The sequence below is a fragment of the Podarcis tiliguerta genome (genome assembly GCF_965153285.1).
Source record: "Podarcis tiliguerta genome assembly, chromosome: 12".
Lineage (NCBI taxonomy): Eukaryota > Metazoa > Chordata > Lepidosauria > Squamata > Lacertidae > Podarcis > Podarcis tiliguerta.
The window spans coordinates 55,404,658-55,418,702 of record NC_139545.1 but is presented as its reverse complement, the minus strand read 5'-3'; the positions used below and the strand labels follow the sequence as shown (position 1 = coordinate 55,418,702).

The following is a 14,045-nucleotide window of genomic DNA, read 5'->3' as shown; positions in this document are numbered from 1 at the left end:
ATGAGCGCCGCAACCCCAGAGTCAGCCACGACTGGACCTAATGGTCAGGGGTCCCTTTACCTTTACTATTTTTACCATACGTAGTAAGAGTTATTCCAGCCCTGCCAGTGTCTTTAGGGTTTTACAATTATCTCTTATGTACACCATATCTTTACTCCAGCTTTCTTGAAACTTCTGTTCATCCTGGTCTCGTATTTTTCCTGACAATCTGGCCAGTTCTGCATAACTCATCATTTTAACCTGCCATTCCGCAATGGTAGGGTATTACATCTGTTTTCCAGTTCTGGGCCAGCATAATTCTTGCTGCCGCCATGGCACATAGAAAAAGGTTTTGATCCTTTTTTTTTATTTCCTTCCCCATCAATCCCAGTAGAAAGGCTTTGGGCTTTTTTGAGAAAGTGTACTTAAAGATTTTGTTTGAGTTCATTGTAAATTATTTCCCAATTTTTTTTTCACTTTACCACAGGTCCACCACATGTGGTAAAGATCTCCCTCCGCCTCTCTACATTTCCATCATTTCTTATTTTTCATTCTGTACATCTTTGCCAATTTTGCCGGCGTAAGATGCCACCTATAAATCATTTCCCATAGATTCTCCTTTAATGCTGTACAAGCCGTAAATTTCATATTTACATTCCATAATTCATGCCATGCATCTAATTCAATATTATATCCAAAATCAGTGGTCCCGCAGGTTTCGAATCCTTCCTGTCATCTTGTCCAATTCTGCATAGTCCATTAATTTCGCTTGCCATTCTTCTTTTGTCAGTAATTCTTCTTGTTTCCATTTCTGGGCCAACAACACTCTTGCAAACGCTGTCGTCTCTCAGCCTAACCTAAGCAGAGGATGGATGGGCATCTGTGAGGGAATTATTTAGTTGAGATTCCTGCAGTGCAGAGGGTTGGACTAGATGACCTCAAAGTCCCTTCCATCTCCACAATTCTATGATTCCTTGCCTTGTGAGCTGCCTTCTTTCCTTTGACTCTCATCTGTCGCATTCCCTGCACTTACCGTATTTTTCGCTCCATAAGATGCACCAGACCACAAGACGCACCTAGTTTTTGGAGGAGGAGAACAAGAAAAAAATATTCTGAATCCCAGAAGCCAGAACAGCAAGAGGGATTGCTGCTTTTGCTGCACAGCGATCCCTCTTGCTGTTCTGGCTTTTGTAATAGCTGTGCAGCCTGCATTCGCTCCATAAGACACACAGACACATTTCCCCTTATTTTTAGGAGGGAAAAAGTGAGTCTTATGGAGCGAAAAATATGGTAGTTCTGCTTATTTCTTCTCTTCCTCTTCCCCCACCTCCTTGCCCAGTTTTACAGCTCACAGGCCAGAACAAAGTGCATTGTAAAATGTGCAACTCTCTGTTCGCAGCAGAGTTGTCGGCAACCTCCATTAACTTTCTCGTAATAAATATTATTTAACGGCGTCCCCTTGCACGGAACTGGGGGTGGTGTTGCTTCAAAGGAGAGAGAGAGAGAGAGAGAGAGAGAGAGAGAGAGAGAGAGAGAGAGAGATTGGAGAAGTGAAATCAACACCGAAACATGCGAGGCTGTAAAACAAGGAATCATTACACTCAAATTGCTTTTCTACAGGGAGACTTGATGGAGAAGAAAAGGGAAATTGGATAGCCAGGGGTCGGAGGGGATGTGAGAAAACGGGGAGTGGGCCTTAGGGTGAACTTTCTCAACATCAACTTTGTTGGACTGGTCGTGTTGTGCGAATGCCTGATGATCGTCTTCCAAAGCAACTACTCTATTCCGAACTTAAAAATGGAAAGAATAATGCTGGTGGGTCAACAAAAGAGGTTTAAAGACTCAAGGCAAATCTAAAAAAATGTAGTATAAACACCGACAATTGGGAAACACTGGCCTGCGAGCACTCCAATTCGAGAACAGCCTTTCCCAAAGGTGTCATGGGCTTTGAAGACACTCGAACTCAGGACACAAGGGAGAAATGTGCTAAGAGGAAGGCACTTTGGAGGGTAGCACTCAAACCCATGGCTTCAAGTTACAAGGAAGTAGATTCCGACTCAACATCTTTCTGACAACAAGGGCTGTTTGGCAGTGGAACGGTCCCCTCGGAAGGTGGTGGACTCTCCTTCCTTGGAGTTTTTTAAGCAGAGGTTGGGTGGCTATCTGTCATGGATGCTTTAGCGGAGGTTGCCTCTGGGTCCGGTAACCCTCCAGCTTCCCCTGAGCTGCAGAGGCTCAGGGCAAAGAGGCGGAGGGAACTAAGTTCCCGCAGGAGGAGTGCTCGCCTCCAGGCAGCATCTGAGTCCGAATATCAGGCCATCACAGTCTCTCTGGATTAGGAGAGCTACATTTGGATCCCAAAACTTCCTGAGATAGGGTTGCGGCTGCCGAGACCATATAACACCGGTCTTGAAAGGCCTACACTAGCTCCCAGCACGATTCCGAGCACAATTCAAAGTGTTGGTGCTGATCTTTCAAGCCCTAAATGGCCTCAGCCCAGTATACCTGAAGGAGCGTCTCCACCTCCATCGTTCTGCCCGGACACTGAGGTCCAGCGCTGAGGGCCTTCTGGCGGTTCCCTCACTGCGAGAGGCCAAGTTACAGGGAACCAGGCAGAGGGCCTTCTCGGTGGTGGCGCCCGCCCTTTGGAACGCCCTCCCACCAGATGTCAAAGAGAAAAACAACTACCAGACTTTTAGAAGACATCTGAAGGCAGCCCTCTTTAGGGAAGCTTTTAATGTTTAATAGGTTGTTGTATTTTAGTGTTTTGTTGGAAGCCGCCCAGAGTGGCTGAGGAAACCCAGTCAGATGGGCGGGGTATAAATAATAAATTATTATTATTATTATTACAAGCTTCCAGTCTCAATGGCCAGAGCCAGGCAAGGTGAGAGGACTGTCTATGGTGTCAGGATCGACAGGGGCAGACCGATCACCTGCCACCACCGCCACCATGGTAACAATGACAGCTATGGCACAACCCTTGGAGACAGTATTTCCTCCTTCCTGCCTACAAGCCTTAGGAGGAATTATTGAAGGAGCTGGATGCTTAGACTGGGAAAGAGGAGACTGAGACGAGGTAGTAGAGCAATCTTCAGATATCTCAGGGGCTGTCCCACGGAAGAGGGGAACAAGCTTGTTTCCTCCTGCTCTGGAAGGCAGGACTCGAACCCATGGCTTCAAGAAAGGAGATTCCGATTACAGTGGTACCTGCAGGGATCTTTTGTCCAACGCGAGGCTCGAACCCTTGACCCTGGGATTAAGCATCTCACGCTCTCCTGTCTGAGCTATCCCAGCTTAAGAAGAAACTCAAACACAGTGGTAGGACAGTAGCTGGTCCCTGGTGGAGCCACCAGCCTTCTGATTCAATGCAATCCTCTGCTTTGAAAACCCTCCTAATGCCCCGCTCGAAAAACCCATCCAAAATCTGGTCTGCAATAAAAATGCAAGGTTATTGAGTGACTCTTGATCGCCTTGAGTCTCATTTCACTCTGTATTGACATTATGCCAGGGCAGCTGATCGGATTATAAATAGCCTCCACCTTTTACTTGATTGCAGTTCTGCCAAGCCTGAGCTCCCAATTTTCATTTGTTTCTTCCAAAGTCTTTGCAAAGTGCATTTCCCCTTTCGGAAATTATGGTTGGCCTTCAACATTTCGGAGAGGTCAGGAGTACTAAAATGCAACCATCAAACTTGAGATCGTTCTCTGCAAACTGAGTGAGGGACCTGGAATTTACCGTATTTTTCGCTCTATAGGACGCACCAGACCACAAGACGCACCTAGTTTTTGGAGGAGGAAAACAAGAAAAAAAATATTCTGAATCTCAGAAGCCAGAACAGCAAGAGGGATCGCTGCGCAGTGAAGGCAGCAATCCCTCTTGCTGTTCTGGCTTCTGGGATAGCTGCGCAGCCTGCATTCGCTCCATAAGACGCACACACATTTCCCCTTACTTTTTAGGAGGGAAAAAGTGAGTCTTATAGAGCAAAAAATACGGTAATTTCTGGGCCTCCCCGATGGTGATTTTGAGCCAGGGATGGACAAACTAGTCCTGGTTCCCATTCCTCACGGCACCCCACCTCTGATATCCCCCTCATTTCTCCACAAATATGAAAAATAACCCCCACTCCCCCCTCTTGCACTTTTATATGTGTTACCGTATTTTTCGCTCCATAGGACGCACCTAGTTTTTAGAGGGCGAATGCAAGGAAAAAAATATTCTTTAAAGGGAGCGCTGAGCAGAGCCTGTATGCATCCCAGGCTCTGCTCAGCGCTCCCTTTCACGAGCCGCGTGGAGCGTGTGTGCGGCGCTTGCTGGTTTTTGCGGGAGGTGGGGGAAGGGACAGAGGGGTTAAGCCAGAAGCTAGAACAGCAAGAGGGAGCGCTGCGCAGCGATCCCTCTTGCTGTTCTGGCTTCTGGGATAACTGCGCAGCCTGCATTCGCTCCATAAGATGCACACACATTTCCCCTTACTTTTTAGGAGGGGAAAAGTGCATCTTATAGAGCGAAAAATACGGTCAAGTCCCACAGGGCCCTTGTCTCTTGTGACAGAGTGTTCCACCAAGTCGGGGCCAGTACTAGAAAGGCCCTGGCCCTAATTGAGACCAATCTAACCACCTTGCGACCAGGGACCTCCAAAATGTTGTCATTTGTGGACCTTAAGGTCCTCCGTGAGGCATAGCAGGAGAGGCGGTCCCGTAGGTACGTGGGTGCTAGGCCGCATAGGGCTTTAAAGGTCAAAACCAGCACCTTAAAGCTGACCCTGTACTCCAATGGGAGCCAGCGCAGCCCCGAAATTTGGAATCCCCTACAAGCTCTTGCCAAAGTTTTGCAGTGTTTTGCAGCAAATCCCCCCCACATTTTGCAACAACCCTCAAGCTGAGTATTTTATGCTCAAACTTAGGGTCATAGGTATCACCCCCAAACCCCACATTGTGCAATTCACTCCAGACAAGTGCCAAAGTTGGGCAATAGTTTTGCGGCATTTGTCAGAGAAAGCCCTGTATTTTGCAGTGCCCCACAAACTGAGCAATCGATACTCAAACCTAGGGTCATAGCTATGATTCCAAAACCCAAAATTATCCGACTGGGCCTCATTGTTAATGGCAAACATGGAAAGGGTCTTGTGAACAATTGCAATTACTGGCAAATCACAGAATAACAACAGAGCCAGTGTGGTGTAGTGGTTAAGAGCGGTAGTCTTGTAATCTGGGGAACTGGGTTCGCGTCTCCGCTCCTCCACATGCAGCTGCTGGCTGACCTTGGGCCAGTCACACTTCTCTGAAGTCTCTCAGCCCCACTCACCTCACAGAGTGTTTGTTGTGGGGGAGGAAGGGAAAGGAGAATGTTAGCTGCTTTGAGACCCCTGAAGGGGAGTGAAAGGCGGGATATCAAATCCAAACTCTTCTTCTTCTTCTTCAACTGTGGCAGAGAGAAAGAACAAGAGAGACGAAAATAGGAACATTTGTAGCTCGGAGCTATTCTGGCGAAGCGATCCAAGATAATGTTTTTCATTGATCGCAAAATCTGACAATCGCTTCTTCGTCTTGTGAACTTCTTTTTCTTTGTTTTATTATACTTTTCTTTGGCAACTCAAACAAGAGCGGTTTCGTTGGCTTGCAGGCAATATTCTGCGCTCGCGATGGAAATACAAGTGTTCTCAACTCATTCGCGACAGCCTCTCCCCCTCTTTACTTTCTCTTGCCGCAGTTTGACGTTCTTGCTCCGGCGGTTTAAGTTCTCGCCGGTGGATGCGATCAGTTCTTTGCATGGGGAACCTTTGGGGCTGAATTGTAAATGCAGAATGGAAGAGTTGTAGCATTTAATTCTGTTATGAACTGAAGTTCTCACCCCGGGCCAGCAGGGGGATACTGTAGATAGTTATGCAAATGAAGGATCGAAAGTGACGTTCAGTGATTGGATAGTTTTAGAAGGTTGCAACAGTTACATTGTTCTGGAGCTCTATATAAGCAGGCTGACTGAGCTCCTCAGTTCAGTTCTGTTCCCGCTTACAAATAAAGAGCTGCTTTGGAAGAATCGCTGTGTCGTCTGATATGTTCGCCCACAACATAACAAATTCCCCTCAGGAAGAAAAGGTCACATCACCCGTGGGGCTTTTCAATTTAGAGCAGAGGTCAGCAAACTTTTTCAGCAGGGGGCCGGTCCACTGTCCCTCAGACCTTGTAGGGGGCTGGACTATATTTTGAAGGAAAAAAAAAATGAATGAATTCCTATGCCCCATAAATAACCCAGAGATGCACTTTAAATAAAAGGACACATTCTACTCATGTAAAAAATCACTGATTCTGGGACCGTCCATGGGCCAGATTTAGAAGGCGATTTGGCCGGATCCGGCCCCCGGGCCTTAGTTTGCCTACCCATGGTTTAGAGTAAAGTCGAGTAAGTTGGGACATGATTGAAGCGCATTGTTATGGGTTAGTGGGGGAACAGGGATCCCCCAGATCCCTGGGGGCGAGATTCCCATACCATCCAACATTTTCTGTCCCTGCCCCCACCCTTCACCTGCCCAGGCTGCCTTGGCCCACTGCCACCACTGCCATGCACCGCCTCTACTGACCCCTGTGGTCTAAACCACTGAGCCTCTTGGGCTTGCTGATCAGAAGGTCAGCAGTTCGAATCCCCACGACGGGGTGAGCTCCTGTTGCTCGGTCCCAGCTCCTGCCAACCTAGCAGTAGGAAAGCACACCGGTGCAAGTAAATAAGTAGGTACTGCTGCGACGGGTTAGGGTTAGGGTTAGGGGATTCTCCTGTAGGCCAATCAGGTTGCGGATTCACTTCCACCTGGAGCTGGATTGGGTGGCTCCTGTGGACCAACCAGACCGCTGCATTCCGGACTCTGTTGCTCTAGGACCAATCAGACTGCTGCATTCTGAATCCTATTCTTCTAGGACCAATCAGACTGCTGCATTCTGAATCCTATTCTTCTAGGACCAATCAGACTGCTGCATTCTGAATCCTATTCAACTCAGTACATAACACCAGCGTACCTTCTCGGAGGGTGCCCAGATTTTTAATTGATAAGAAATACTGTACATTAGAAAACAAAAAGAAAGAATGCCTTACAGTGCTTGATTCATAACATAGAACACAAGTATATACAGTGGTACCCCGGTTCTCAAACGCCTTGGTTTCAAAACACCCAAAAGCCAGAAGTAAGTGTTCCCATTTCCGAATGTTTTACGGAAGCCGAACGTCCGATGCGACTGTTGGCTATTGTTTCCGGGGCACCTTCACCAATCAGAAGCCGTGCCTTGGTTTTCGAACATTTCAGAAGTCAAACGGACTTCTGGAATGGATTAAGTTTGGCGCTTTTGGTTTTGCTATTTATTTTTGCGTTTTTGAGGCTTTTTCGGTTAATATGTTTTTGTGACTGTGTGGAACCCAGTTCCGCTACTGATTGATTGACTGATTGTGTGACTGTGGAAATGGATAAAAGCCCCCCATTTAAACAATGACTATCATCAGTGCAGGTAAGCGGGGAAAATTAATTTTAATTTTTATCATCTACAATACTGTCTAATTTATTTTATAGTACAGTACAGTGATTATTGCTTTTAATTTATGGATCAATGATCTTGTTAGATAGTAAAATCCATGTTAACTTGCTGTTTCGGGGGTTGTTTTTAAAAGTCTGGAACGGATTAATCCCTTTTGCATGACTTTCTATGGGAAAGCGCGCCTTGGTTTTGGAAGAGACTTCCGGAACGGATTAAGCTTGAGAACCAAGGTGCCACTGTATATTTATAATGTTTATTAAGAATATTACGGGTTAAAGTAAAAAAGAAAAAGAAAGAAAAATAGTATATGAAACATTTTGAAAGGCAGAGGAAAACAATAACAACAAGACAATAAAATTTCATTAAGGTTACGGAACCATATAACATAGGTGGAAATGAATGAACTTATTGTTTCCCTCACATGTATATTGAATCATGGGTCAATATTACAGTGGTACCTTGGGTTAAGTACTTAATTCGTTCCGGAGGTCCGTTCTTAACCTGAAACTGTTCTTAACCTGAAGCACCACTTTAGCTAATGGGGCCTCTTGCTGCTGCTGCACGATTTCTGTTCTCATCCTGAAGCAAAGTTCTTCACCTGAAGCACTATTTCTGCGTTAGCGGAGCCTGTAACCTGAAGCGTATGTAACCCGAGGTACCACTGTATTTCAATAAAAACATTCCAAATTTCATTAAATTTGTGCATACGTAATCTCCATTTAGAATCATAGAATCATAGAATCATAGAGTTGGAAGAGACCACAAGGGCCATCGAGTCCAACCCCCTGCCAAGCAGGAAACACCATCAGAGCACTCCTGACATATGGTTGTCAAGCCTCTGCTTAAAGACCTCCAAAGAAGGAGACTCCACCACACTCCTTGGCAGCAAATTCCACTGTCAAACAGCTCTTACTTGTCAGGAAGTTCTTCCTAATGTTTAGGTGGAATCTTCTTTCTTGTAGTTTGGATCCATTGCTCCGTGTCTGCTTCTCTGGAGCAGCAGAAAACAACCTTTCTCCCTCCTCTAGGTGACATCCTTTTATATATTTGAACATGGCTATCACATCACCCCTTAACCTCCTCTTCTCCAGGCTAAACATGCCCAGCTCCCTTAGCCGTTCCTCATAAGGCATTGTTACCAGGCCTTTGACCATTTTGGTTGCCCTCCTCTGGACACGTTCCAGTTTGTCAGTGTCCTTCTTGAACTGTGGTGCCCAGAAGTGGACACAGTACTCCAGGTGAGGTCTGACCAGAGCAGAATACAGTGGCACTATTACATCCCTTGATCTAGATGCTATACTCCTATTGATGCCTTGCTGAAATCAAGGTAGGCTACATCCACTGCGTTCCCTTCATCTACCAGGCTTGTAATTCTGTCAAAAAACGAGATCAGGTTAGTCTGACATGACTTATTTTTCAGAAATCCATGCTGACTTGAAAGTGATCCGTTCTTAGGTTGCAAGAGTTGTCATGTCCTCTATCTGTTGATCGACAGAGGCCATATTCTTGACCTACCAATGTATCAATATCAATCTTTTTGCAGGTGTAATGGCACAGAGAATCCATTTGCGTTGACAACTGCTTTATAATGCGATCGCAAGACACCCAGAAAGTATAAAACGATGCAGCTACATAAGAAGATGAGTCATTCGCTGTGGCAAACGCTTCCCCTCTCTCTTTCACTTTGCTGATCCGATAAGTACTTTATTGTGTGTGGTTGGGATAGGACTGACTATAAAACATTGTGTGGGTTTGCAAAATAAGGAACCCAAAGTTCTTTCTGCTAAAAGCGCAGGCCCATTAGCCGGGAGATGTAAAAAGGAGGCAATGATTGGGATGGATGAGATAAATGGAGAAGTATTCTTCAGCTGTTAAGGTATAATGAGCCCTACTTTTCTTATCTTACGGGGCTGAACTCTGCAAATGAGCTTGGTAAAGCTTCATTTGCCAGAATCAAGAGCCATCACCAATTGGTGCATTTTGGCATTGGTGCAAATTGGGTATCCATTTATTTAAGACATTTCCTGATGAAAGGAATCTGTGGACTTGCCAAGGAACTGATAAGATTCATAACTGAGTCATCTACCGTTTGACAGATCACTCTCCTTCCCGGGCGAAGAAGAAAAAATGGTGAAAACAGGTTATTTATTGGGACAGTGTGATTTTTGAAGCTGCTGTTAAAGTTGCAAAACAGTGAAGCAATGGAGGAATTTATTGAAACGACAATGGGATATTAGCTCCGCCCAAGGCATGATGGAGAACAGCAATAACCAGGGGAAGATAGACATAATATTTTACGAGGACAGGAAGAAACATTACGGACAGAATAATTGCCACACACAGGAAGAACAAGAATATAGTTTGAGTGCCTCACTTGTAGCTTCATAAATCATTTAATGTGTCAACACGAAGTGAAGTTATTAATATTGCAGTTCTTGTATGTGGGATTATTATTTTGACTGGAAGGTAATTGAAATTAGTAAGATTTTGGAACGAAGAAATAAAGAAAATCATCAAACCATCAATTCTAGCACATGGGGGGGCCCCACCCAAATTACATAATTTGGTATTTGAACGATTAGTATTAGTAATTGTATTATAATTTGGCATTGTTATAATAAGGCTATTTTTGGACTGTACAGCGGTACCTTGGTTCTCAAACTTAATCTGTTCTGGAGGTCCGTTCCAAAACCAAAGCGTTCCTAAACCAAGACGCATTTTCCCATAGAAAGTAATGCAAAATGGATTAATCCGTTCCAGACTTTTAAAAACAACCCCTAAATCAGCAATTTAACATGAATTTTACTATCTGATGAGACCATCGATCCAGTGGTCAGGGATGATGGAAGTTGTAGTCCCAAAACATCTGGAGGGCCGAGTTTGCCTATGCCCGATTTATACCCCACACATCTTACTGGGTTGCCCCAGCCACTCTGGGCAGCTTCCAACATACATTGGAACCTTGGTTTTCGAATGTAATCCGTTCCGGAAGACCGTTCGACTTCTGAAACCTTCAAAAACTGAAAACTCAACACGGAAGCCTCAATACAACAGGGAAACTCAAAACAGAAGCTGTGTAGCATGTTTGGGTTCTGAAAATCATTTAAAAACCCGAGCAGTTACTTCTGGGTTTTCGGCGTTCGAAAGTCAGAAGGTTTGACTACGGAGGTGTTTGACAACTGAGGTTCCACTGTATATAAAAACATAATAAAACATTTAAAAACTTTCCTGTACAGGATTGCCTTTAGATGGCTTGGGGGTCGGATAGCTCCATGCCCTCCAACATTTCTCCAACATAGGGACGTCCTAAGGAAAAGTGGGACATTCTGGGATCAAATCGGAAACTGGGACAGCTTCTGTAAATCAGGGACATCCCTGGAAAATAGCAAAACGGCTCTGCCTCCTGCCAGCCGTCGCTCCAGGCTCCCTCTCGCGCTCTCTGCAGCTCCCCCGCAACTTCCTCGTGCCCCAGAAACCAGCGCCAAGATGCCATCCCAGCTAGAACACGCCATGGAGAATATCATGTTCACTTTCCACAAATTTGCGGGTGACAAGAACTATCTGACGAAGGATGATCTTCAGCAGTTGATGGAGAAGGAAGTCCGTGGCTATATGGAAAACCAGAAAGATCCGATGGCCATCGACCGGATCATGAAAAACCTAGAAGAGTGTCGGGATGGCAAAGTCAGCTTTGAGGGCTACCTCTCTCTCATTGCTGGGCTGACCAATGGATGCAACGAGTATTACGTGAAGAAGATGAAGCCAACGAGAGTCAAGAGGTATTGACGGGATAGCGTGCGTCATCTCGCACCCGGAGCACTAGCGGCGCGCTTTGGCGCAGCCGGGCTCACAGTGCTGATAACCCCAGAAAAGCTTACCTGCCTAACCTTTCCAGAGCCGACTGTTCTTGCTTAAAAATAAAAGGTCGTGTTGTGCCTCCGATCTTAATAATAACACAACTGCGGCTGTGTACCTTTGAAGTACCATTGATACACGCAGAGCATCTTTCCCTCAAAGGATTCTGGGCGATGGAGTTTCTTTGACGGGGGAATGTGATTTGGATGCGCTTTAAAGTTTACAGCCTTACGTGCGGACTAATCCAGTCCCTCAAATCCAAAGACCTCCCTGTCCACCCCTTCTGTGAAATCCCAAAGCTTCGTTGCCAGGGATGTGTCAGCCCTTTTCGTTCCTCCCTCAGCCGTGCCCTCTCCTTGGCCGTGAAATAAAACATTTTTCTAACCACCCCCCCCCAAATATAGCAAAACATCCCAGGCTGGCCCTGCCTGTAAAAAGGTAAAGGTAAAGGTACCCCTGCCCGTACAGGCCAGTCTTGACAGACTCTTGGGTTGTGTGCCCATCTCACTTAAGAGGCCGGGGGCCAGCGCTGTCCGGAGACACTTCCGGGTCACGTGGCCAGCGTGACAAAGCCGCATCTGGCGAGCCAGTGCAGCACACGGAAACGCCGTTTACCTTCCCGCCAGTAAGCGGTCCCTATTTATCTACTTGCACCCGGAGGTGCTTTCGAACTGCTAGGTTGGCAGGCGCTGGGACCGAACAACGGGAGCACACCCCGCCACGAGGATTCGAACCGCTGATCTTTCGATCGGCAAGCCCTAGGCACTGAGGATTTTACCCACAGCGCCACCCGCGTCCCATATATATATATATATATATATATATATAGGTTTTTAACATACAAACTTATAAAACATACCACACAATTTATCACAAATGCAATCTTATTGGACTTCCATCAGCACCTCTGATAATCCTCCATCTTAATCGCTTCTTACGCATTTCCTAACTTAACATTGCCTTTACATTCTTAACATATCACGTCTCCTTCTCCATTTTTACAATATTTCCAATGTTATTCCTCACAGAACTCCTTGCAAATCTACAAATGCCGTCTGGTCATCGCAAATACTTTTCAAATAATTTGTAAATTTACTCCAGTCCTCTGTAAACTTCTGGTCCCGCCGGTTTCAGATCCTTCCCGTTAGTTTGTCAAGTTCCGCGTAGTCCATTAATTTCATCCTCCATTCTTCCATCGTTGGTAATTCTTCTTGCTTCCATTTTTGGGCCTCGGAGTTCTTACTCTTGTGGGGACCTGTTGCACAACAAGCTAGGCTGTTGAGTAGTCTCTCAGCCCGGAATTTTTTTCATAACAGAACAATTCTTATTTTTTCCCTTTGATCCTTCGTTCCCTCACCCCCAACCTCGGCTCCTTGCTGTCATCCCTCCTACAGGATGTAAGCCAATCTGAATCTGATATACATGCATGATGTTTAGTGATATTTGCATCAATAGGGGAGAGCTGTGAGGCTGCAAAGTCCTCCAAGAGCAGCTGCAGCTATAAACACAGCTGCAAAAAGAGGGGGTTTTGCTGCCTGGTGGATTACCTGCCAAAACCTTTGCGGGGTTTTGCCCTGATTAAGACGCCTCCGCATTTTAATTGGATCGTTATACAGCGGGAGCTGAGAGGCAGTGACAGGTTCCAGGAAACAAGGACCAATCTCACACTGAATGAAGAAGTACGGGGAAGCAAGCCTCTGCCTTCCTGTGCTAGCTGTCAGAAGCATGTGTCACGACTAAAAATTGGCCAACATTAGGTCACTTTATCAGACACCTTTCCGAACACTTCTGTTATGTGCTAAGCTTGGATCCTAGAACAATAGGCAGGTAGGATCCTTGTTGTTGTTTAGTCGTTTAGTCGTGACCCCCTGGACCAGAGCACGCCAGGCACTCCTGTCTTCCACTGCCTCCCGCAGTTTGGTCAAACTCAGGCTGGTAGCTTCGAGAACACTGTCCCACCATCTCCTCCTCTGTCGTCCCCTTCTCCTTGTGCCCTCCATCTTTCCCAACATCAGGGTCTTTTCCAGGGAGTCTTCTCTTCTTATGAGGTGGCCAAAGTCTTGGAGCCTCAGCTTCAGGATCTGTCCTTCCAGTGAGCACTCAGGGCTGATTTCCTTCAGAATGGAGAGGTTTGATCTTCTTGCAGTCCATGGCACTCTCAAGAGTCTCGTCCAGCACCATAATTCAAAAACATCAATTCTTCGGCGATCAGCCTTCTTTTTGGTCCAGCTCTCACTTCCATACGTCACTACTGGGAAAACCAGAGCTTAAACTATATGGACCTTAGGTAGGATCCTAGAATGCAACAACTGATTGGCTTTCAGGAGAAGACCAATCAGGCTCCAGGAGGGAATCAGAATCAGCGAATCAGATGGGACTCATTGTGTAAATACAGTGGTACCTTGGGTTACGTACTTAATTCTTTCCGGAGGTCCGTTCTTAACCTGAAACTGTTCTTAACCTGAAGCACCACTTGAGCTAATGGGGCCTCCCGCTGCCGCGGCATGATTTCTGTTCTCATCCTGAAGCAAAGTTCTTAACCCGAGGTGCTATTTCTGGGTTAGCAGAATCTGTAACCTGAAGTGTGTGTAACCTGAAGCATCTGTAACCCGAGGTACCACTGTAATGTATATAAAAGCCTGAGGTTTGGGGGGAAATTCAGTCAGTGTTTTACAAGCTGCAATAAAGAGCGTGAAA

At 45.9% G+C, this 14,045-nt stretch overlaps 1 protein-coding gene across 1 annotated transcript; it reads left to right on the top strand.

Annotated features, from left to right (window-relative positions):
* The first annotated feature begins 10,893 nt into the window (after positions 1 to 10,893).
* LOC310660704 (protein S100-A10-like) lies at positions 10,894 to 11,732 on the top strand. The gene has a single exon (XM_083405652.1). The coding sequence runs from the start codon at positions 10,980 to 10,982 to the stop codon at positions 11,277 to 11,279; it is 300 nt and encodes a 99-aa protein (XP_083261778.1). The 5' UTR covers positions 10,894 to 10,979; the 3' UTR covers positions 11,280 to 11,732.
* The last annotated feature ends 2,313 nt before the right edge of the window (positions 11,733 to 14,045 follow it).